At 37.6% G+C, this 26,208-nt stretch overlaps 1 protein-coding gene across 1 annotated transcript in view; it reads left to right on the top strand.

Moving 5' to 3' along the window:
- The window catches only part of cog6 (component of oligomeric golgi complex 6), a 31,923-nt gene extending 8,135 nt beyond the window's left edge, over positions 1-23,788 (top strand). Inside the window, exons 5-19 of the mRNA XM_038294433.1 lie at positions 2,681-2,792; positions 3,565-3,647; positions 4,038-4,108; positions 5,651-5,744; positions 7,379-7,507; positions 12,160-12,251; positions 12,475-12,539; positions 12,654-12,745; positions 14,857-14,974; positions 15,779-15,910; positions 16,180-16,347; positions 17,268-17,375; positions 18,449-18,502; positions 20,176-20,255; positions 23,436-23,788. Coding sequence (XP_038150361.1) covers positions 2,681-2,792; positions 3,565-3,647; positions 4,038-4,108; positions 5,651-5,744; positions 7,379-7,507; positions 12,160-12,251; positions 12,475-12,539; positions 12,654-12,745; positions 14,857-14,974; positions 15,779-15,910; positions 16,180-16,347; positions 17,268-17,375; positions 18,449-18,502; positions 20,176-20,255; positions 23,436-23,583 — 1,546 coding nt within the window. The 3' untranslated portion in view covers positions 23,584-23,788. The remainder of the gene's footprint in view (positions 1-2,680; positions 2,793-3,564; positions 3,648-4,037; positions 4,109-5,650; positions 5,745-7,378; positions 7,508-12,159; positions 12,252-12,474; positions 12,540-12,653; positions 12,746-14,856; positions 14,975-15,778; positions 15,911-16,179; positions 16,348-17,267; positions 17,376-18,448; positions 18,503-20,175; positions 20,256-23,435) is intronic.
- Positions 23,789-26,208: the final 2,420 nt, after the last annotated feature.

Below are 26,208 nucleotides of genomic sequence, written 5' to 3' on the forward strand. Positions count from 1 at the left end.
TGAGCTGCCTTTAGTGTAATCAGAAAAAAGACATTTGTATTCCTTATTGTAAAGGAAATATAAGATTTAATCTGAAATTATTCTTATATTAAATTGTTGTTTAGATAATCCTACTTGCATCACAATATATCAGCTTTCCCAAAGGATGCAATGTTTGATAACCTTTAGCTTATCACACAGAACGCCTCAAAAAGGCCTTGAGGTTAAGATTTAACAAAACAAAATATGAAAAAAGAAAAGGTTTGGCTACCTTTGCTAGATACAGTACAGTGCAAAGGTAATAAGCCCCCATTAATTACTACCAACGTGTGACAAACAATCAGACATGGATCCATTTGCGATACTGGGACTATGGGTACTGATGAAAGCAAATGTTCTCAGTATGACTCCTGTACAGTTCATTAATAAATGAAGAGGGTTGAAATCCCAGAGAGAACAGTGACTGATATCAGAGAGTGCATGCAACCTGCGTAATATGACACTTGAGCATTATTAAAGCCCAGCTTGGTGCTAATGAGGCTACGGCCGTCAGCATTCTTTTGTGTTTCCTGATGTAACTGCACGCGCTCTTTGATCAGTGGCGTGTAACTAACTAACTAACAGCACTGCATAAAGGATTTTCATGCGATTCTTTGAAATGCCTCACATAGACTCTCATGAAAATTTGACATGGGTCACATCTCATGATCTCTTGTCAGGCTGCCCCTAATTACAAGGAGCTGTTATCCATGCATTTCTTCAGTTGTTTTTTTTTTTTTTTTTTTGGATGACTTATAATTGTAGTTCTGTGATCATGCTTCACTATCAGTCTAGTCGTGTGAGATGATGAAGTTGACACTGGTAATTCCAGTGTTTCAGTTTGGGCTCTGTTCTAGTTCATGGACAATTTATCTGCTTGAACTGACTGTCATCTGGAAATCTGAGCATGCCCGCATTTAATAAGACTTTCTTCGATGTATTACTATGGACTTGCTGTTGTTTACGGTTATTAAAATGAACCTGTTTACCTATTTTCATCTAAATTACTGGCAACAAAAAAAAATCATAGTTTAGAGAGTTAGATTTTCGAGCAAAGAGGGCTGTACCTCTGTGGGATTCAGTGATGTCACTCTGGAGAAAAACGTTTCATGTCCTGACAAAGGTTTCCAAAATGACCCCTCTATTCCTCTTCTCTGTTCTTTCTTGTTCTAAAGAGAAGCCTTGTGCTTGTTGTGCAGCGTCTTGTTATTGTGATTTATGGTATTTTTCATCATCTTTATGTAATTTGAGGAATTTCTCAAAGCACCTCATGAATGGGAAGTTTTTTCCCATAAACATATACCACTATGTGGGCCAAATGGTCTATTTATAATGGTAGTTATTAGCACTAGATTGTATTCGAGGGTATCAGTGTAAAGGGCCTGAATATAAATACTCGCCATTCTATTGGGGACAGCAAGCTTCCTCTTTTGATCCAAAGTTTTAATTTGATATTCCTTAAACATACTGCATTTAATTTATGTTATTGATAATGCAATTAATTCCCTCATTAGCTTAGTCATTTTTAGTGCTTTTTGTCTTTTTTATATATTTTTTTCTTTGTTGTTTTTGATTAATGTTGATTTGTGTGACTTAACTTTTAATTTTAAATACGTCTTTGTCTTGCATTGTTTAAATACCGACCTATAATTACAGACATTTAAATAGGCTGAAGAATTATTAAAAATCAAAACAGTGAAAGCACAGACATTTAAAAGGCTATTTTAATTATCTGCTGGGCTGTTTTTGTCTCCATAGTGGAGAAAAACAAAAACAACTGTTAATATTCCTTTTACACTTTTGTCGGTGTTGGTTTTATTGATGACAACTGTGAGAGCATGCCAGCCAAGTTTGACTGTGCATGTGTTGCCTTTGTGTGTCTGGCAGCTAGAATACCAACACGTGAAATCACAAAGGGCAAAGAAGCCCCGGGGTTCTCTGTGTGTCAGACTTGGGGAGATCCACAGAGGAATACTGAATCATAGAGTTCTGCAGTCCTTTACTTTCAGCCGGCAGAGATCCATGAGAGAAACAAAGGTTAGATAATCACCAGGTTATTCAGCGCCACCAAAATACTCTGGTGATTTAATGCTCATGGTTAGCTTTCTATGGGAATGGGTGGGAAATGAATGGAATGGTTTGGATGGGAACAGAGGGAGGACCTCCTGTTCTGTGATGAGTTCCCTGTTTGACTGGGACTGTTGCCATGGTCTCTATTGTGATGAGGAACTTTCTGACTTGATAGTGATCGCTGTTGTTGGTTGGCTGGGCTCCAACTCTTTTCTTTCGCTTTCGTTCCATCCATCCCTGTTTATCCTACTGCTGTGCATTATAGAGGAAGACAATAAGGTGGGAAGGAGATTCACAGAGACATACTGCCATCTGCTGGACAACCTTAAGCATTACATCTTGTTAACTGTTATTTGGGGGGATTTTCATCCAGCTTCTTTCATCTGTTGATGCACAAAATTAAAGTATGACAACAGGCAATTATTACTTTGAAAAATTCTTAAAATGTTGGTCAAATATAAACCAAAAACGTCTTTGAAATTAGCAATTAACTGGACACATAATTTAAAGAAAAGTTTATTATTATATCAGGATGATGAAATAAAACAAAAAAAAAGGAAGGAAATTAAATATTTAATTTGAATTTTCTTAGTCAACGACTGGAGGTGAGAGCTCAAGTGGCCCAAGCTTTCCTTTCCAAATTCCAGCTGTCCAATGAAGAAATGGCGACACTGCGAGGGGCTCGAGATGCACCAGTTACAGAGGTAATCTTTTTAATAAAACATGCTAAATCAGAACTTTTCAGCAAGAAAAGATGAACTCACTGCCTTTTACTTTGTTATATTGCAGTAATTAATAATTTTTCAAATGTTCTTTGCATACATTTCTGGAAAATGTGGTCTGCATTGAGTCAGTGACAAATTTGTATACCATTAAAAAGGGAACAACCCTTACTGTAATAAGAACTGACCATTTTGCAGTAATGATACCAACATCTACTTGCCTCTTCATCTCTAAATTAGATTCTGATTCAAAAGGCCACAAAACTATGTGGTCATTGACATCACGTGACATCACTATGTATGTAAAGAAAGCTTGTGGGCTTCTTCACATTTCTAATTAAAGAAACGGCTAACAGTATTTACAGTAATTTAGAAAGTTCCCACCTCTTTTGTGAAACACAATCCTCCCTAAACATCTGCTGCATCTCTGCTACATTCTTCTACAGCTCATTTATATTGAGATCTGTGTGACTCCCATTAACTGTTCTCATTTAGAGCATCACACATCAGAAACTGAACAGTTAGAGTGCCTCATATCCCAGGCAGATACTGGGAGAGGTGGGGCATGACTGAAGGATATTTGTGTTTGTGAGAAAAAATAGACTGCAAAAATGAGTGTCATTAAAAAGCTTTAAGTCACACATCTCTATTATTATGCTTAATCTCTTTTAAACTCACCCTTTAGACAATAAATAGTTGTTTATTTGGCCTGTTAATATGGTTGGTTTTGTTTTTTTGTTTGTTGCTCTTTTAGGATTTCTTCAAAGTTCTCAGCCGGGTTAAGCACATCCACGAGGATGTGAAAATCCTCCTGCGAACCAACCAGCAAACTGCAGGGTAAGGTTCACATCTGACTGCATAATGTCTCACAAAGCTTCATAATCAATTATGCCAGATCACGGTTATGTCAGCAACTGGTAGGATGTTACTGAAGATAATACAGTATTTACAACATTGAGTAGATGGGTAAAAAAACAGCATAAGATAAAAAAAAAACATAGAATAATCTGAAGAAATAAACTTGCTGATATTCACAAAGTCCAACATTGAAATAATCAAAAACATGACAGGATAAGGGAGAGCTGTGTCAAAAGGTTCTGCATGTACCTTTGTTCTGGCCTTGATCCTTGGTTTCCAAAGATTAGTATTCATATCACTGTCAGTCTGACACTATGCTCCAAGTCATGTGTATGTGATGTCTGGTCTTGGCATGTGTGCCCGTTGTAGGTTAGAGATCATGGAGCAGATGGCAGTGTTACAGGAGACGGCATATGAGCAGCTTTACCGCTGGGCTCAGAGTGAGTAAATGCACACATGTTAACGAATCAATGTGGATCAAGGCAGGAGTATGTTAACAAAATATTGAAAATTAGAGTTCCTTACATAGCCATATTTTTGCCATTGGTTTATATAATGAATATTTATATTTGTATAAAATAAAACATTTCCAAAACATTATTGCATTCATTCCCTTTAAAGATATTCAAGAGTCTTTCATTATTTTTGCAAATCATGCCACAAATTCAAGCTGGAAAGCTGTCACATGGTTTTTATGACTGATTAACATGATTGTGTATATATACATGTTAACACATATGTCTTCCCCTCTACATTGCATTCCCGTCCCTGCTTATGAAAAGATCCCCATTGCATGTAGCCATCACAATATGACTCATATCTTTCTGTGACAAAAAAGCGACAGCAAATTAAATTCTGTATAACTATTCATTGTGTTTAAAATACACGAGATGTTAAGCTGCATAAAATATGTTGTAATCAAATAATCATCTAATTGTTCCATAGATTCAATATTGCAATGATTTTATACCACTTTTGATAAGCTATAATAATTCCGGGGATTTAGATCTACTTTCTAGCCCATAATAATATGAAGCAGTTGGATGAACTTTCTCTCTCTTGTTTACTCTTGTTTGGAGTTGAGAACATGTTGATTGAATAATGTTAGGAATGCAATATTTAACAGTTATGATTTCTTCCTGATATCATGTCCAACTGATAAAAAAAACAGATTTAACACCAGTGCAAATATTTATTTATCAAATAGAAATATTTTGTTGTCGCACAGTAGGGAAATTTGGCTATGAAAGTGGTGAGTCGTGCAGCTTGGTTTAAAAATTAAATGAAAGAAAAAGGACAGTCTGAATAATAATGTAGAATAATGTAAAAAGACAACAAAACAAATTAGATGCATGGTTGTACAAGCAAGTGCTCTTTGAGAATTGTGCAGATAGACATCAGCATCTGAGAGACTGTAAATAATTTTTGATCAGATTAAGAACCTGTGGAAGTAGTAGCATGTTTGTAAACACTGAGTTAATTGCTAGCAGGAGAAATTATAAAGTCTAACAGCAGCTGAGGGGGAGGATCTATGGGAGCGTTCCTTTAAACGCCTCGGATGCAGCCGTATGTTACTGAAAGAGCTCTACAGCTCTGAAACAGCTCCGATCATGGGGTATGAGGTATTAAAAAAGCTGCGTAGAAGTGAAATACAGAGGATATTTCAAACTGTTAGTGCCTCAGGAGTTGCTTATTCCCCAATCGAAAAATTTTAGCTTCAATCTGTATTTATCACAGTCTGAAAAAAAAATTCTAGTTCCTTTTTATTTTTTGAAATAACAGAGGATTTCTATGTTTTAAAAAAAGACAGTGAAAAAGCCTGTCAGCTAGATGTTCTTGGTTCTCAGGAAAGCGGCTGGAAATAAAAACATTTCTTGAAATTATAAGCCTTATTTGGCTGAAATTACTTACAATTCAAATAAATAACAAAATGGTATTTCAGAAAAAGATTATTTTTTTATTTTGCTTTGCTTTTGATGCAGATGAATGTAGAGGACTGACTCAGGAAACATGTGACATCAGCCCAGTGTTGACTCAAGCCATGGAGGCTTTACAGGATCGTCCTGTTCTTTACAAGTGAGTAGAAACACTCACCCAAACATCTTGGTAAAAATAGACACTATAACCTGTTTACCTACCTGGATGTCAGACTTTGAGATAGAATTTGTGATATATATAGGGTCTATATTTATTTCACAAGGAATCTGTTCTTTGGTTAGTCCTAAGTAAATTGGGGGAACCTCCGGGCATCATTGATGCTTTGTTCCTGGAGAGAGAAACAAAGAGGTTATAAAACAACAAAGTAAACAGCCTAAAGCAACAGGAATTGTTGCCATCAGGAGAGAGAAGATCATATAAAAGACTAAAATAATACTGCAATTCGTTTTTCACCGTTCGGAAAGTGGATTTTACAAGAAAATTGCACAAACTGTGTCTTGCAAAAAGATTAATACCCATGTGAAGCCACAAAAAATGTTATTCAATTTCAGTTTGATTTTAATTTCATAGGTAGTTGTTGTAAAGAGTAAAAGGTAGTACAATTTATCAATTTTTTTAAGCATCTTGCAGATCAATGTCCAATTCATCTTCTTAAAGGGATGAACACTAGACAAAGTTATGTCTTGTAGAAAACCATGACTGCCCTTCATCCTGAAAACACAGCCACAACAGTAACAACATGGTGGTTGCAGCATCACGCGAGGGGATTAAATTTCTTCTGCAGATGCAGGGAGGCTGCAAATGACAGGAGACAGGACAAGCGGTGGACCTCACAACAATGGCACTACTTTATACAGTCAGACCAGATTCATGATAGAAAGCTTTAGATCAGAGCATTTTCAGGTTGTTTAATGACCTGAAGTGGCAAGACCTGCACAATAACATTCATAAACTCTGTCCGCCAGATCTTACTACAGCTTAAGCTAATTAGCAAAGTCTCTGAATGTGTAAAGACCCTAAACCCTTAAAAACGTACAACTGTCCCTATTATAAAAAGTGCTTCTATGGAGCATTGATTCAGGGGGGTAAATACTAAAAATCCCTTTTTGTTGATATGTTGTGTCAAATCCAATATAAAATGCAGTGAAGTTTTAAAGCATATGAATACAGGGCCCTATGAATGTAAACCTACTTAACTTAGCATTGCTTATGGATTTCAGATTGAACTCTTGTTCTTGTCAAATTGCTAACTGTAACATAATCCATCATATATGATTTAACGTTAATTTGAAATTGCTGCATGGAAACAAATGCGCTGCTGGACCTTTTCCAGGGTAGAACTTTCCGCAGCTTACAGAGAGTCTATTTTTGTCCCTAAAAGAGGTGGTAAACAGCAAAGGAAAGTTTCAAACTTTAACATGTTTTCCAATCTTTTCATGGCCAAGCCTCATTCTCTCTGTGTTGTTTTCGGATGTGCACCTGTCTCTGTGCCCACTAAGTGTCCAAGGTCTCCCTCAGGCTGCGGATGTTGAGGCTAGCTCCCAGAGCTCTTGGAGCCTTAATTTGGCGCGCTATCTTCTGTTTAGTCTGTCGCAAAGGTCCTTACCACCAAGTCATCAACACTGCTCCAAGCTCATTCTTTATACAAAAGCTGGCCTCAAATGTTGATCTTAGAAACTGACCACAGCTCACAGTCTTCACAACAACACTCTGGCTGCTGTCTTTTCTCATGAGATCTAGCTGTTGAATATTGCCTCCTTTTGTTTGTTCAGGTACACCTTGGATGAGTTTGGGACCGCACGCAGATGTGCTGTAGTGCGAGGCTTCATTGACGCCCTGACCCGCGGTGGCCCTGGAGGTACTCCACGGCCCATAGAGATGCATTCACATGACCCTTTGAGGTACATCTTCAGTCTTATTTAAAGATTTCCCACAGAGGATACTTATGAAAAAAAGAGGAATAATGGAATTCCTGGACAACAATTCCTCTAGTGAATGTAAATACTGAGTTAGCATTTGGTTTCTAGCTGAATTTTATTTAATTTTGCTTATTTGTTTATAAGTAAGCATAAACCAAAACCATCTTCTGTCCCCTACCTGATCTAAGCTGTTTCCTCCCATACATCTAGTTGCAATTCAACTCTAAATTTAAATCTGTCTGTGCCTTTAAAATATCATGAAACAAACATAATTTGTTTTAAAAACTCTTTAATTAACCCCTTCAGTGCTTTTTTTCCTGCAATCTTTTTCTCTCTTGATTTCTATTTTTGTGAACTTATACTCAGATGCTAAAAGTGAACACTGGCCTAAAAACGTCTAAGAAGTTCTTTAAGGTTTTAATAAAAATTACAAGAGCTTCTATAATTTTTTGGTTCCAACATAACCTTAGAGCATTAATAATGATACAGGCACTTAAATGTTTTACCTTTTTAACTTAGATTTTTAACTTTTTCACCTTAATTTACAGTAGGTAATATTTCATTCAAGGGCTCCTCTAATTGGTAAAATGCCAAAATAACATGAATAGCCACATAGCTGTATCTTTGTTGAATCGCTGGATATAAATCTTGTGCTTCTAGACCTCACAGAGGGATGGGGGGATTCCTTTTGCAAATTATCTAAAACTATAACTTGCACTATAAAGGGCTGAGCAAATGAAAGTAGAAAATAAGCCTTAATAGAATGACAGATGCCACTTTTTAAAGAGCAAACATGGACTGGAGCACAACTCTGCAGGAATATTTAAGTATTATGAACTCCTGACAGCTCATCACTTATTTACCTTGAATCTGTATGGTTCGATTTAAGTTGATTTGAGTTAGATCTTCACAAATTGAGCTCTTTCTGCATCCTACCGAGTGTTTCATGGCTTTAGGTCACTGAAAATGATGATTCATGGCTGGGTGTATATTTAGGTTAGCTTATGGGCTACATAAAATATTAGGATTATCACATTAAGTGATTTGCTTAAAATTTTTGCATAGTGAATGGATTTGAGTCATGTACAGTCTAACGGGTAGCTTTTCCATCTTTGGATTCTTTATATGAGATTATTTTAATGAATAAAACATGTTTTTTGGATTTTTTTAAAAGAAAACATAACATGTTTAAATAAACATTGTAATGCATATGGTTTTTTTTTTATATAAATAATGTTTTAGTTCTTGAGATCATATAAAGAAAACAGATTCAATCTGGTCATAGTTCAATTTACAAAGTGCCCGATTGTGCCTGTTTCTCATTGCACCACATCTCCCTCCTCTGCCCACGAGCCAAACTGGAGATTTTCTCAGAATGCCAGCTCTCTTTGGAACACAAGAATCACTTCCACCTCATAGGAGACATCAGTATTTCTCAGAACATCAAGTTTTTTTCTCACTTCCTGTGTACTGACTCCCACAAATACACACTCTGCTGCCAAGCTTAAAGCAGCAGTAGCGAAGGTGTGAATCTTTAATCTGTGGTTTTGACTTGTTTGATTGTACAATCGCATTCCTTAAATACATTCCTGAGAGACACGTGAGTGTCTTCTACCCTTGGTTGTAATGAGCCGTTCTTATGTAAATAAATAATTGCAACAGATGCTACTAAATTGAAAAAAGATTAATTAGGAAATGACACAAACACAAAGTATTTGTTTATATTATGGATTGTGAGTTTTACGAGCATTGCTCGTAAAAAAAGGTTTTTATTTTGCTACCCTGAAGCTTTAAGGCGTCGGAGCTGAAATGCCATAAGCCTTTAATCTTGACTGGGCTGTTTGTTGTATGCATTTCCACAGCTGTGTAACAACCACACTCTGTAGGTAAATTAAAACCATGGAACAGAATGATCAGACCACCTTTGCTTTTTCTAAAGGTTTATTTGAAAAATACAATGAACAGGGAAAAAAAAAAACAAGGGCGGTCTAATGATTTACATGACACCACACTTCAATCAATCCCAGAGGCTTCTTAGCAACTGACCAATCAGCGTTCTCGACTCTCTGCAGGAGCGCATTCCAACAAGGTTACCAGGATTTTGCATTATGAAGGCATAGCCGACACGGGAATTTCCATCCATCCATCCATTTTCTCCCTCTTAGTCCTTGTCAGGGTCGCGGTGGGGCCGGTGCCTGTCACGAGCCATGGGAATTTTGTTTAAAAAAAACCTAAAACAAACATGTATGAAAAAGCTATAAGTTGTCAGTGAATTCAGAGACATGTTATCTGAAAATATATATAGGATAGAACAAAGTTACTTTTATTTTCAAAACCAAAAAGCAGTTTTGGAAAATTTAATAGATGGACAAAGGCCTGCTGCTGACTGCAGTAGTTATTACACTGCAAAAACTCTCTGAAATTAGGAAAACTTTCTTAAATTGTGTTTACCCTTAATTTGAGTAGAAAAATAAGATTATCTGCCAATGGAATGAACATTTTTACTGATTGTTACTGACTGTTAAAATAAGTTTTTATGCACTTGAAATAAGAGACTGCAGTTGTTTTTTTCCCTTTTTTAAATGTAATTTGTGTTATTCCATTGGAAAAGAGCCTCTTAATTCACTTATTTTAAGAAAAATTGACTTCCTTAGATTTAAATTTTTTGCAGTGGGGGTTGTTCTGTGTGAACGCAAAAAAAAACAATTCTTCCATTTCTTTAGTCATAATTATATTGCTTACCTATATTAGCTTGATTAAAGCATGCTTCGCTTAATTCATTACAATTGCATGTTGTAATAAACAATAAGAAGGGAAATGTGCTTGCATGGGCTTTAAATATTAATAAATTGATTTAATACACAATATTGTCACCCTGTCATCTATGTACCATATCAACTAGGACATAGTGAAAGCATCGGACACAATATCACTCACAGCCAACATAATTTTTTTTTCCAATATTTTTTCCTCTTATTTCTTTGGAAAGTGTGGATTTTATGTTGCTCTATCTTTTGCTGCCTTAAAATAACTTAAAAGGGTTTGATGTGGGGTGAAAAAAAATGCTTTTGTTTATCCTTACCTTAAAATTTACTGATCAGGCAAAATATCTTAGGTAACACTGTGCTTCATTGTGTAACCAGTAAAACTGTCATGAGTTCTTCGGGGTTTTTTTTTTTTTCTTAGTTTGCATTTCTGCATACATGGAGCGATCTTACAGTTGCTGTCATGTCAACCTGCCATGTGACAGCATGTTCACATAGGGTCAGTACTTCCAGCAGGAGTGCTGCTGCCCTGGACAGAAATTAAACAAAACAAAAATCTGAAAGTAAGTAGTCCACAACCAGTTATACAGCATGAATGCTGATTCATCCAAATCCAAATTTTAAGTCACTCATCAATGCATCTCCATGGAGCTGAGAAACTGTCCCTCCACCTTCTGCAGTTAGAGGGAGCTCCAGAATGAAACAGGAAATAGTAAAGTGTGACTAATTGAAGCTCTAATCCCAGATTACTGTCTAAACATAACTAAAAACACAACATTGTAATGAATTTCGACTAAATTGTAGAAATCCCAAGGGTTCAGACCCCCCTGATTTGGCGTAAAAAGGAGTTGCATAAACATGCAGCTGTGTCCCAGATGTAACTTTCAAACTAGAGATTTGTTAATGGTTTCTCTGTCTGTTTTTATTTGTATCTTACAACAGAAAGGCTGGAAAACATTTGCATATTTGAGACTTGTGACTAGGGCTGCAAGTATTTTTCATTGCAGCATCAGTGTGCAGAATATTTATATCATAAAACACAGTTTGAACTGTTATATGCATTGGCTATAACGTCCAAGTGTCAGAATATATTGCTGTACCTCCTTCCTAAGAGACCATTTTATAAAAACAATATCCCTTAAGAATTATTTTTTACTCTAACGAAGGCTGTGAAAACAAACAGATGTGAATAATGGCCTCCTTACCCCAATCCTAGAAAAAGTTTGCTCCCTTGAGTGGAAACCAATTAAAACTTCAAAAATTTTAACAAGTATTTTTTATGTTTGATAAGAACTAAAACTGATAATAGTATCTGTTCAAAGCAATATAAAAATAGGTAATAATGTGTATAAATCCCACTACACTCATCAAAGGATCATGTTTTTATGTCTAAGGTGAACACAACTTGAAAAGTGACACAACATAAAAAAATGACACTCATGTGCTTTAATGATCTACTCTCTATGAAAAAGTAATATTTAATTCCAACCATGGTTTAATTAAATTGTTAAATCAAGTTCCCATAATAGAGCTTGCAATTTTAGAGGTTAAATTTAAGATTTGATTTGATTAATTATTAAGAATTTGTAAAAGTGATGCTATTATTTATAATACAGTATGTGTGGGGTGGTATTTATTTATTTTTTTATCCTATTTAGAGTTGAGTCATACAAGTCTGAGGGGTCTACGATGATTAAAGTTTTATAAAATTAATCCCACATCTGTAGTTAAAACCCAAGTGGAGCCGATTACTCTAACCAGAAATCTGTGTTTATAGAAAAGAAAAATTGTCCGTCCTTTCCTAGATACATGGCATAGTGGCCTGTGTTTTATTGATCATTTTGTCTCTCCCCGTTTTGTTTTTATTAGGTATGTTGGGGACATGCTGGCCTGGCTGCACCAAGCAACTGCCTCAGAGAAAGAGCATCTTGAAGCACTACTAAAGCAAGTCACTTTGCAAGGTGTGTGGGTTTTGGGAGGGATCTCAGTTCCTCATTACCTGGCTGCATGACCATTTGCTTAATGTAAAGCGCTAAAATGCAACCAGCAATTTTTTTTCTCCATTGGTTAGTAATGCTAAGTAAAAAGTATGACGTCCACCAGAAGGATGCTGCTGTGATCATTATGAGTATTAAAACATGCACTGAAAGCGGTATAATGCTGCATGTCTCCCTCTGCCATTAGGTGTGGAGGAGAACATGCAAGAGGTGGTGGGACACATCTCAGAGGGGGTCTGCAGACCGCTGAAAGTGAGCAACCGGTTATGCTTTAAACGGCATTAAAGCCTGAGCCACTTGCACACTGCAGTCTCTGTCAGGTTTGGCTCATTAGCCCAGCTGTTCTCTTATTGATCTTCTCCTTAGGTGCGCATAGAACAAGTCATCGTGGCAGAACCAGGTGCTGTCCTCCTTTATAAGCTCTCTAACCTGCTAAAGTTCTACCACCACACAATCAGGTATGTTAACATTTGAAATGACAACACCTTCAAAGTTTTCATTATGTATTGTATTGGGAAATAATGTGGTAGCCCTGCACATTGTAGCTCATTATTAAGAAGCGGATGAAAAATGCTGCAAGGTGTGCCTACTTGGTTTTCCTTTAGAGGTTTGTTAAAGCACTGATAAAAACTAGAAATTGTAGAGAAGTTAAAGAAAGGTTAGGTTAGGTCAAATGATATCTGAAGCTCAGAATATCAGACAGAGGAAATAAAACTGGTATGGCACAACTGTTCACCTCTGAAGACATTACCTTGTCTTTACAGGAGGTACTGTGTGTTTGCTGCAACAAACTGCAATAAAATAGCAAATCAAACTCATCAGGCTGTTTAAGAGGATCATTAATCACAGAGGCAACTTAGTGTTTTGTTTCGACTCTTGATGAGCTGTATTTATCTCAAGCTCAGGTAGACAGCTCTGTTGAGAGAACTACGCGCTGTTCGGTGTACAAAGCTAAATTTTAATGACAACTGGCAGATAGAAACTCGTTATTAAAAAACAGGCACAAAGCCAATGTAAATAACTGAGATAAGAAACTTTGGACAGATAAAACCAAATGTTTACTTTGCTAAAAATTAAATTAAGTTTAGTTTATTTATATAGCACCAATGCACAACATAAATCACCAAAAGGCACTTTACAGAAACAATTTTGCAAGATTGGTTAGGAAAACCGGTTGATCATTAACACCAAGTCAAAATTCTTGTAAGTACAAAGCTACTTGGCTATAAACCTGATTCTGATTGCATCCAGTCATTGACTTGCAAGACATGCTCCTGGTAGCTGAGCTTGTGGTGACAATTTTAGCTTGCATTTTGTAGTTGAGACTTCAGCAATCCCTCAATGTGAGTGTTCATGTAACGATAGTGGAGAGGAAAACTCCCTTTTAACGGGAAGAAACCTCCTGCAGAACCAGGATCAGTTCAGGCGGCCATCTGCTGAGGCTGAGTGGGGTTCGAGGAAATAGAAGCAGACATACAAAAAGAAGCAGATATGCAAAAGGTAACTGTTAACCAGCTCTAGAGGTGGCCTCTTCCAGAAAAGAAAGAGCCAGGCAGACCAGCTCTGAGCCAGCTCCCATGTCAGAGAATGAAAGAGAGCACATACAGTCAGAGAAACGGGACTCTACTGAAAAACAGGCTAAGCTCCAACATCTATAGACATATCAGCTGTGCTACTGCCACTGACACCTTTTTCAGTCCAGGATGGAGTCATGGCCAAACAGGAACACGCCAGATAAAGCTGCTATGACAAGAAAAGGCAGAGAGAGCATAAACTTATAAGTGGAATGCAGAATGGGAGAATAGAGATAGAATGAAGCAGAATGAGCAAAAGTGGTCCCTAAGTCATCCGTCAGCCTAAAGATATAGCAGCACAAATGAAGAAAATAGCTAAGGAAAACATAACTATTTTTTATGAGATAGTAGTAAGCAAGAGCCACAGTAGGGCCAAGATAGAAAAAAAAAAACCTTCCCACCTTGAATTAAGGTTGTCCTTCAGAAATATAATTTTTTTTCTCCAAAGACAGAGAAGTTGGTCAGAGTTAATTAGATGATCGACCAAAAAACTGGCAAGTTTTCTTGAAGAAAACAAAAAAGCGTCAAAACACTTGAGACTCTTAACTAAGGTTCACCTCCAAGTAGGACAATAACCCCAAACCAACCAACCAGAGCTCAATTTAGGAGGGTTTACATCAAAGTTTATTCAGGTGTTGCATGGGCCTAGTCAGTCTAACCCTTTTTTAACTGAAATCTTGAAGCTCATATCCTTCCCATCCAGTCTATCTAAGTTTGAGCTAACTTGCTATGAAGATTGGGGCGATAATTTCAGGAGATTTCTCGATACAGCAAACTTTTCATTTTTTTCTTTCTAAAGATTTGGTATCTTTCCCACTCCACTCCACTTACCTGGTTTGAATTTTCTTAACAGTATCTGATGATGTTTTTGGTCCTAACATGGGAAAAAAAAACTAGTTCAAAGGCTTTGAGTGCTTTGAAAGGCACAGCATGATCAAAAAATGTTATGTCATAAAGATTATGTTCTTGTCTTTCCTGATTTGACCTTTGCTCAGATCTATCATTGGAACCAGTGTGTCCTCCCTGCTCATCACAATTGAGGAAATGCATCTCCTCAGCAAAAAGATGTTCTTCAACAGCCTGAGCCTTCATGCAAGCAGACTCATGGACAAGGTGCTGGAAGAGCAACCATTTTTTATTCATTTATTTTTACTGAAAGGTTTTAGAAAATCAACCCTTTGATGACAAAAACTTGAAAAATTAGGCTTTATTTTTGTAACAAGATGATTTACTGTGTTTTTTTGGTACAAATGCTTAAATCACTGCAGTGAAGTTTAAGTTTGCTCCATTTGAACATGTGTATTTCTCTTCCACATGTAAACCCTCAAAGTCAACAAGACTATTTCTGCACCACTTAGGCTTATAAACAGTTTTAGCCTCCTGGCCACAACAGCAAAACGGCGCTAGCTGCCGAGAAATGCTCTCCTTCGTACTGTTTAGTTAAATTGGCATCCAAATATACCGTAGCACGAGCACGGCTCCTTTATTTACCATGGTGCCTCTGTCCTGATCAATAGCATTTACTAGAATTATCTCTGTGGCTCGGTGTTAATCAAATTGGATGCCCTCAGGTTTTGGTGTCAATTCCAGCTAATCCCAGGAACACAACCTTTTCATAATTTGCTCTATTAGGTGGACAAAGGCTGCCTTGCTCTGTTCTGCAACCTGTGTACTGAGCTGAATGAAATCAAAAGCCTCTTCATCACAAAAGCTTTGCAGATTCAAGCCCAGAGGAAAAAGAAGATTTTATATGGAAACTAATGTGTTGTGTATCTGAGTTGTCGATTGCTTAATTTTTTATGTGCTTTTATATTTTTAGAAAGCTAAGGCCTCATTTGACTTCATTGTTGTGCTTCTTAATCCTTATTGGTGTTGCTTTGTAAAAACCCTGTGCCTGGATCCTGTGTGCATGAGCAGGTAGAGCTGCCACCTCCAGACCTTGGACCCACAGCATCCCTCAATCAGACACTTTCCCTCCTCCGGGAGGTGCTCACATCCCACGACTCCTCCGTCGTTCCTCTCGATGCCCGGCAGGCGGACTTTGCTCAGGTAACTATGCAACTGCAACTCAATTTAGATGGAAAAAAACTGAAGGTTTTCCTGCTTTAATATCTGAATTTAAATGTTTTGAAGTATATTTATTGTCATTTATAGTTAAGGCATCAGAAATGCAGGCTGAATATATAATTCTTTTTTAATGTTTTTAGAACAAAATAGATTTTACAGTGCACAAAAAAAAAATATTTGAAGCTCTCAATTCCATGAAATAAGACTAGTTTCTACTCTGTTTCCAAGCCTTGACTTTTTGCCTGTTTTAGGTGCTTTCTTGCATTCTGGATCCCCTCCTACAGTTGTGCACTGTCTCAGCCAGTAACCTTGGAACCGCTGACATGGCTACTTACATGGTCAACTCCCTATATGTCATGAAGACCACACTGGCTCTGTTTGAGTTTACTGACAAGAGGCTTGAGATGCTTGAGTTCCAGGTCTGTAAACTATCATTCTTCAGTGTAAACATTGCTCTACGAAAGTCTTCTAACCCGTTGGACATTTCCACATTTCTTCATACGACTAACACAAACTTTTTAAGACTGTATGCGACACACCTACACAAAGTAGCACCAAATAAGTGTGTGAAAAGTTAAACTCCATTTTAATTCCAGCTGTTCTGTGAGCTTTAAGGATCAAACAGCATCGTGTCGACCAAAAAGCACAAACAACATATCAAGTTGTGAAAGCAGGTTTAGATCATGTAAAAAGAAAATTTTTACATTTCAAAATGATCCCTACTGTCAAACATGGTGGTGATGTCAGCATTATGCTGTCGGATTTTTTGGAAAGACTTAAACATTTATTATAGATTAACTTGTAAAAAAAAAATAAAATAAAGAGGACAGAATTTCACATTGATGTACCTCGTGTTGTACTGCTGCGTAAAAAAACATTAAAATGCTTAAAATGTTTTGGTTGTATATGGAAAAGTTCAGAGGGTATAAGATAAACTTTAAGAAATCTCTCTATATTCCCTTCTATTAGTCAGTTTCATTTATCTTGTGAAATGTGCTATCATCACGGCTCAGCTTAAAGTCACGTTGACTGAGGTCCTGTTGTTAAAAGGTTAACTATTCTGCTCCAGCTTATTAAAATCCACAGCTCAGATCTTTTCCTAAAAAGATTTAATTTGCAGTCTCATAAAAGAGCCTGCGTCATGTATTGTTGTTCGTGCTTCAATACTCTATCCATCTTTTTATTTTTAGAACATCTTTTGTAATTGAGCACTACAAGGGCTCCCCTACAAGTTTCAGTATCAATAGCGCAGTAATTCGCCATTAACCACAAGTACCATCTGCTCACAATGCATGGAATCAGTTTTCAAGCTCCTCTTTCTCTATGCTGCATTTTTCAGATCGAGGCTCACCTTGATACGCTGATCAACGAGCAGGCGTCCTACGTTCTGACCAGAGCTGGACTGAGTTATATCTACAACTGTGTGCAGCAGCATACAGCTGAGCAGGTAGATCTGTAATGTTATTTTTTTAAAGCTATATGAACCCTGAAATATAGTTTTTGATGTCTGTTTGGGTTTCAGTAGTGTTTATAGGCTTGGCTATTGCTATGGCTACCACATGACCTGCGTCTTTGTTGGAACATAATAGGGTTTTTATCAGATTTACAGATGAGAAAAGGAGAGGAGGAAGACAGATTGTGTCATGTTCTATTAAAATATATTGGCCTCTCCAGAAGTGTCTTGTGCAGATAAGAGCAATGATGTCCCTGAGCCTTCCTCTTCTCGTTTTAACACTCCTTGCCATTGGGCCTAGTGAAACCCATAGTTGTGGTTTAGCATGCGAGTCCTGCCCCTGGGTCATGCAAGGACACGCCACGCCCTGCTGCCGCTGCTGTTCCACACATAGCTCGATTACAAACCGTCATTTTCCTGCAGACTTCAGCTCCACCTGGGTGGCCCTTTTTTCTCGGTTCTTTCTTAAAATTGTCTGCTTCAAATATCTAACCTCTTTGGCTGGATGAAAACCAAAGGTGTCAGTCAATAGCAGGAATCCCAACAGTTATCATCATGAAATTACTTAATGTTTTTCTTTATTGATTTGATGCTTTATAGAATCAGAGGACTAAATCTTGCAGGTTGCCGTTGAGGCTTATTTTTGTTTGTTTAAATGCCCATAATCCTGCCGTCGTTTTGAACCTTGCACTTTCTTTTATTGGTTGGATTTAATGCCGGCAATTTAAGCATTTAAGCCTGCTTAATGTAACCATTTTAGACTTTCGGCGATGGCTAATTGCCTTAAAAGTGCCCGTTGCTGTGTACACACAGGCAGAACGTATTTACTTTATCTTCTTAGCATTAGTATTCAGCTGAGGGATTCTCTTGTTCTCACATCTAAACCAACAGGTTGAATTAAACGATGTTTAGGCTCATTCTCAGATTTTTTTGTTTTAATTATGGTTATTATGAAGAAAAAGATACAGAAATCTTTTTACAGCCATAAAGGATCAAAGGTCCCCTATTTCTAAGATTGTACTGTTGAAATATTTCACACTAACTGAAGTTTGCTTCTCTTCTCCAAGGGTCCTCTGTCTCTCCTCCCCAGTATGGACAGCGCGTCGGTCAAGGCAGCAATGGTGGGTTACCCTACATGTACAAGTAAAGCAGATTTGCTACATAAATTGTCCTGAAATGGCGGGAAATTTATAATCGGATGTTCATAGATGCTCCATATCAAATCTGAATAAGGTTGAGTTATTATTTTTAGAAGAATAGGCAAATAAAGCAGCTTTTCCACTGAAAACCCGGGTTTTTCAAAACCTGGCTGACCCGCTAACAATTTTGGCTCTTTTTCCATTTGACCAAAAAGCCGAGGCTGACCCCCTGCTGCCATTGTCCATGTCTGATGACGGCATCACCCTGTGTGAGCGAGCGTTGGTGATATCGACAGTGCGACAGAAAATAATGGAGAGCAACATGGACAGGAGCCAGGGCATATTCTTTATTATGTCACTGTTTTATCTGTCCTCTTACCAGTGCTGCTCCATGTTCATCAAATTTAAACGGAGTTGTTTCGGCGTGTTAGATCGGAAGCGACTGGTGCGGTGTGTTGATCTCCCTACGTTGCTTGCAATGGTGTCACGTAATTTAGCGGCTCAATTGGGTCTGGTGTTCCCACAGCATGCCCATCAGAGCGAGGCGATTTTGAAGCGGGTTGCTTCCCGAGTCGTTTGACCAGGGTAGACAGTTAGCAAACTGTTCCCCCTGCCACTAAAAGCCAATTTTTCCCAGGTTTAAACGGCTTTTTTCCGGCCAGTTTGAAAGGGGTATTAGAAACTGGTTTCCTATTAGTTTTTTTTTTTTAGGGGTGTCGGAGTAAAGGGAACACATCAGTTTTGCTATTTTTTGTGATGAAGTTTCCAATATGTCTTTTTTTTCACTAGTTTGTGTTAATCATTTAATTAAATACTTAAAATTAAGGATGCACGATATAATTGGCCCCCTATCGGTATCGGCCTGTATCGGCCTTAAAACTGAATATCGGACATCGGCCACCCCACCGATATTTAACCCGATATTTGATCAGCTTCTGAGTTTCTAAAGTTTAAAAAAAATAAAAAAAAATACTACTTCTTCTTTCTCAAAAACGTATTTTTTACAGACTTAAAAACTTCTAAAGACGAGGGAAAAAATATTGATACATTAAAATATCCCAATATCTTCATATGCTGATATATTGCCATTTAAAAACACCATATCAATCTCTTTTACTAATGAAATATTGCTATATGTCATCGTTATGCTACGAATTCCCCCGAAAATTCACAAGATTTTGCCATATTTTTATATGTTGATATATTGACGCGGTATCGATCTATTTTACTAACAAAATCTCACAAGAATTTGCAAAATATCACGAGAGTTTGTAACAGAACGATGACATTTCACGAGATTTTGAAAGTAAAATAGATCGATACCGCGTTTTTAAAAATCAATTTGATATCAGCATATGAAAATATAATTGAGTATATTATTTTTCAAAGTGTCAGAAATGGATAACAAAACTGCTATTTTCAATGACTGCTTATTTTTGTCCAGCTTTAACATCGGTATCGATATCGGTTATCGGCTACATGAGTTTTAAAATATCAGCATATCGGATATCGGCCAAAATCCCAATATCGTGCATCCCTACTTAAAATACAACAATGTCTGTGGTTTCAGTTTGACACAACATATCAGTGGGTGTGAATACATTTGTATGGTCTTGTTTACCTATTTGGTTTCCTTCAATTATCTTTCATTGCAGGTCCAGTTTGATCGGTACTTGTCATCACCGGACACTCTAATGATGCCGCAACTCAACTTCCTTCTGAGCGCAGCCATCAAGTGAGTCTAAATGAGCATGTGTGATGCTTCGACATGAGCTTACATTTTTACCTCATCACAGGAAATAAAAAAGAGGGATAAGATGGGGGGGTTTAAAAATACAGCCGGAGCTTTTACCCTAATGATGGTCAACATTTGTTTTTCAGATGTAACATAATCATTTCTGCCTTCTGAGCAAAACACTCAACTAAATGCATGAGGAGTTTGGATGCTAAATTGCTAAATCCACCAACACACTGAGCAAATATTCAGCAGGACCGCCTTTATTTGTCTCACTGATCAGAAAACCTCCATGCTTTTAGCTCAATCCAGCTGCTGCTTTACAGGGTTCTTTTTTTGTGAGTTATGCTTACGGGAAAGCACAGCAGGCTTGAGAAGCACTCTGTACCTCAGGTTAATGTTCTCTATTAATGGACACAGGAGAACTGATGTGCAGGACGCCATTAATTAGCTTCTGGTCCATTTCTCACTCATACTCGTAGCCTGAAATCATTCGTCATCCATGCCTCCCTCTCCTGCTATTGCTCATGTCTGCTTCTCTGCTCACACAAATATACAAAAAAACACTTCTGGCGGCACGACAAATGTATTTTATTTTTTTTCTTTAGGCTTCCTTTTATTCGACATTTTGTGAAGCTGCTGTTGGTGTGGTAGAAGGTGCTATAAACTCCACTCTAGTGCCGAGCTCTCTGCAGGCCAATTAAGAATATGGATCCTCAAGAGCCTGAGAGGGATTCAGCCGAGGCTCCCAGTGTGTGCGCCGGTCCTCTCATTAGGCTCCGCAGCCCTAGTGATACATCCTCCATATTTACCTCTGTGAATCGTATTTTTCTTATTGTTTTAATATTTAATGAAACCCAACATTTTGATAAACATCAAGACTTTGAAAGTAAAAAAAAAACAACAAAAAATAACATTGCGGCTAAGTTTAAATTTGATTGAGTCTACTTCAGACTTTAGTCATAAGGTGATGTTTCAGAAAGCTTTAAAAGTTCTCATAATTTCCACCCATCTCCCTGTAAACCAGCACCGTTTCTATGTTACATAATCAGTCAGTAAAAATCTGTAGTGTTACTGTGATGGTGATAATAAATTCACTTTAAATGGCTTTTAAGGCAGCAGGCTGTCTCTGTGATCTTTATCTATAGATGGCAGTGTGTACCACACACTGTCACTATTTCTATCAGTCCTATTCAAACACATAGGAGAAAATCTGACTGACTCTAACTGAAGTTTCCATTTAAATAATAATAAAATCTTTTTTTTCATAACTAGAATATAAACAGTACAGTAAATATTCTAGTTAAAGTTGTACTACTTTAAGCTGAAATCTTTTCAAAGTGATCACTCAAGCATCCAACACTCAGCTAGATTAGATTGGTAGTGTCGTTGCACAGCGGTTGACATGCTTTGCTGCAGTTTTGTTCCTCTTAGTATCGTCCAGTACTTCCTCTATTTTCTTACTTTGACCTCTTTTCCATGCATACTACTGACAGCATGAGGCTATTCCATCAGACGGTGTTATCCGAAGAGCCCCCTCTGACCACTGCACCTTCTTTCACATGCTTTGAGTGAAACCCAACTGGATCTTCCTTTGGCTTTTTACGATGACCTCCTTCTTCCAGATTTACAGAACAGATTGTCCTATAAGTGAAACTGGGCCAATATGAACAACCAATAATTAGTTTGATCTTGTTGCTGTTTGTGTATTTGTTTAAGAAGGGGGGGATTTACCATGTGATATTTGTTTAGGCATGCAGCAGTGATGCAGCAAAGGGTAGGGGGTGTTTAGCTAAAGTAGAGATGTATTGTCAGTTTTGTGGTTCTTTTTTACGGTATGAAAATGGTAGAGAAATGTATACAATACTGGTAAATAACAGTTATCTTTATGCAATCAGTATTAATATCAAATATCGATAAAACTAGGGGTGAAAATCACATCCATCATGGCGATTCGATTCAGTATCGATTTCCTGACCCAACGATTCGATTATTTTCGATACTTGATTGATTGGTTCTTTTTTTTTTTTTTTTTTTTTTTTTTTTTTTTTTTTTTTTTTTTTTACACCTTAAAGGTTAGACAATTTTTTTTTTTGAAGAAAAAACAGCAAATAACAGAAGAAGAAAAGTTGCATAAAAAAATACTGCAAAAATCAGTGCAATGAGTGCAATTCAATACCTCTGCTCCAGACGTCCCCGCCCCCTCCACAGACGCTCCGCTGCACCTCTCCCAAATTGTAGCTGACCGCAAACAGTGCCGCAGACCGAAATTGCGGTAAACAACTTGTGAAGTTTGACCCGCTAGAAGAGCGAGGTGCGCCAGAATGCTGGGACCCTTTTTTCCACCTGGATCTCCGCTCTTTTTGGCCCTCATGTCCCTCTGTCGTCGGACTAAACTCGCCCCCACTTCCTCTCTGCCTCGGCCGTATCTAGACCCACAGTGTGTAGCTCAGACCACGCTTCAATATTGAGCATAATTAAAAAATGTCTGTGTCAAGCTTGCTGCAAAACGCTGCTGTAAGAGTATAACCAGGAAGCGAGGTAGGAGGGCAAAATAGGATTAGCGCCACCGCAGCACGGGAGGAGAATTACGTCCAGGAGCAAATGGATAAAAATAGACCGGAGGAAGAAAAAAAAAAAAAAACATGAATCGATACGCTTGCGGATGTATCGATGCATCGGATCGTCGGCTGTTGGATCGATGCATCGATATAAAGCGATTATTATTTACACCCCTAGATAAAACCAGGTTTTATCCATGAATATTGACCTGCAGCAGAAAAGCCTTTTTCTCTTTGCCTACCATTCTGATTTTTACATCAAGAGATGTGTTTCTTTACGCTTAAGAGTGAAAATGAATTAAACAAAGCTTGAATAGTATTCAAGAAACTCTCAACTTCTCTGCCAAAGTTATCTTTCCTTATAACTGATTTTATTTTGTATTAACACAACTTGACTCCATTTATTAATTAGGTTATTTCTGAAGAAAGATGGAGAGAAGATCTTATCTGTGTTGCCTGTGCCTTTTTAGGAATGCACGTCACAGCTTCAGGGGTTTATTATTTTATTTTCAAAATAGGTTTAGAAAACCAGTTATATTTACTTCATTTATCCCCTACTTTGAGGGGGCAGAGAAGCCATTCTATAAGCTCAGCTTCTTAAATTTTTTTTTTTTTGCAGGGAGCAGATTTTCCGTCAGTCAACAGAGCTGGTGTGCAGAGCCTATGAAGAGGTTTACACAGCCCTGACCAGCCCAGCTAATGCCTACAAGGACCCAGAAAGCCTGGTACCTAGATCACCTCAGCAGGTCCAGACCTTGCTCTCCTGAGACGCTGCATCTATTTCAAAGAATCCTTATGAAATCCTTTTAATGAGGCGTGCCATTTGTACAATATAATGATTTAAATGTACATAAATGTATTGTGATTGCTCCTGCGAAATGTGGGATGTGGACCGATGACATCAGAGAGGCGTGTCTGTATATAAAACTTTGTGTTTGCTTGGAATTAAAACTTTACATGCAAGTGGTGAAACCATTTGTTCTGTGGCTTCTTTGTCTATTACAATCCTTCAGATGTTTTACTATTTTATAATTATACAAAACAAGGTTTTTGGAAAGATCAGCACTACTTAAAACAAAACTTTAAAAAAAAAACACTCCAATGTAAGACTTTTATTGTCAACACATAAAAGCAGTAAGTAAGAATTCAGCAGCATAGGAACCTCTGAGGTTTTAGTGCAAACATGGAGTTACTTTTAGTATCAAAAGGTTTAAGATGTCTAGAATTCAAACTGTCCTAGTCTTCAGAAGTTTGAAAACAAACCAAAGCAGAGAAATTGGTTTATTTCACTTCTAAGCACTTAATAGAATATTGTAAGGTACTCAAAGTTTACCTCTCTCAGAATTGGTAATATATATATTTTTTTCATTTTAATATCAGTTTTCCTACAGAGTCCAGACAAGTATGGAATTTGATTTCAGTAGTTTCCAATTTTGGAAAAGTCAGGAGTTGGAAAACGAGACGCATATTTCATTATCTCTCAAAAGAAATATGAGTTTTGTCTGAAAGGAGACTGAAATATTTGTCCTCATAGAGGCCTTTAAAGTGCCTGATGATGCCACAGTCAAGTTGTCATAGTAGATATAATGTGGAGTCCATTTTCTGTTTCTTAACTGTTTAAGTGTAAGCCAAAAAGTATCGTATTCTTGTCATCTGACAGGATCTTAACATAGTTGCTTTCTCCTCGCCATTGCTTATTCACAACTTCATGCACCCTTAATCTATTTGCAATAGCTCAACTCTCTAGAAGAGGTTCGGCCTCTGTTGCTGATTTACGCGACTCAATTATAGGCCAGCCTTTACTTTTGGATTTACTAAGTACAGTTCATCCTTGTAATATTTTTTATCTTTGATCAATAAACCTAAATGATGCTTTTGGCAGCGTCACCGCGCCAATATAACTGAAGTGAAACAGTGAGATAAATGAATATTGATTCAATGTAATTTCTCTGCTCTCAGCTCTGAGAGACAGCATTTCATTTTTGCTATCTGACATCAAGGTTCATGGCAGCAAGCCCGATGCTGGCAGCACTTTCTGCACAGAGTCCCAGGATTTCCCCCTGCTCACCGGATATTCCTCGGATATCGTTGGCTGGGACATCGAGTACTGAGAATAAATGGAATACCACAAAGTTCAACATCTGGATGGAGCTTTTAAACCCTTTAAATAGAAGCCGCTCTTTCTTTCCTGGTTCTGCTTGGCTTCGGCTAGACAAAAACAGAGAGCCTGAGTCAGTTTACTTCACTGTCTCCGTCAGAAAGTGGGAGGGAGTTAAAGAAGTAGAATTATATAGAAATTATGCTTTTTAGGAGTAAAAACACATCTACTCAAATCACAGATGTGTTCTGGGTTCATTGGTTGGGATCGTTGTCCTGGACTTTATTAAGCAGCAGGATTGACCACTTAGCGGCAGGTAGTAGTGAGCACAGCAGTGGACATTCATCCCATCATCCGCTCCATATGACACCAGTTACCAAGCTTTTGCCTGCTGGAGCATGAAACCAGTAGGAATCTGGGTTAAGGGATAATACCACCATTATGGAGTTTTTTCCCCCTCCCCCACAGTACTGTATATGTCATCAAAAAATATTATTACACCTTCAACTTTCTCACCTTTTTGAAACGCATACTTCTGTAGGTATGAAATGTGTTTTGAGAAGAAGTGGAGAACTCAGAATAAAAACAAAATCTAATTCTTGGCTATTAGCACTCGTGTGGATATAGACTTAAGATGTAAGGACTGTATTTGTGTTTTGCTCCCCTGCAATTTTCTGGTCACACCATCTTTAACTAGAGCTCCTCTTGGAAATATTATTTCCTCCTTTCCACTGACTCCTTTCCAATCATCCTATTTGTGTTATTTGGGACCTGCTCTCCTGCGGGGCTGAATAGCATGGCATGAACTAACCATTGGTCACTGCTTCGCCATGGGTGTGATCAGCTGTCTGTTTGAGGCGGCTCAATGGGAAGAAATAAGATTAATTAACACAGGTAGCATAGAGAATGAGAATCCATGGATTTTTAACACGTACGGCAGTGTGGAGAACTCCTCCCAAACTTAAAGAACCCAACTCCTGATATTACCACTGTGAAAAAATACAGGCGTTTCTATTCTGTTGAAATCAAAAGCCATGTGCATACGTTGAATGTTTGGTTTAATTTTGCATGTTTGTACTTGAAGCTTATCTTATGTTCTGTAACCATAAACGGTTTTAAAACATCCTGCCTTGACAGGCAATATTAAATGCTCAAGGGTGTGCCATTAGGTTTCTGAAAGTCATTTTACTTCTTTAACGTCATAAACTCAAGACTTGTGAGCTTTCTGCATTATATGCACACAGGTGAACCTTTTTTAATAACTAACTTCAGCTATTTAGATGGACATACATTT

Source organism: Cyprinodon tularosa, unplaced genomic scaffold (genome assembly GCF_016077235.1).
Source record: "Cyprinodon tularosa strain WSP-4 unplaced genomic scaffold, ASM1607723v1 ctg34, whole genome shotgun sequence".
Lineage (NCBI taxonomy): Eukaryota > Metazoa > Chordata > Actinopteri > Cyprinodontiformes > Cyprinodontidae > Cyprinodon > Cyprinodon tularosa.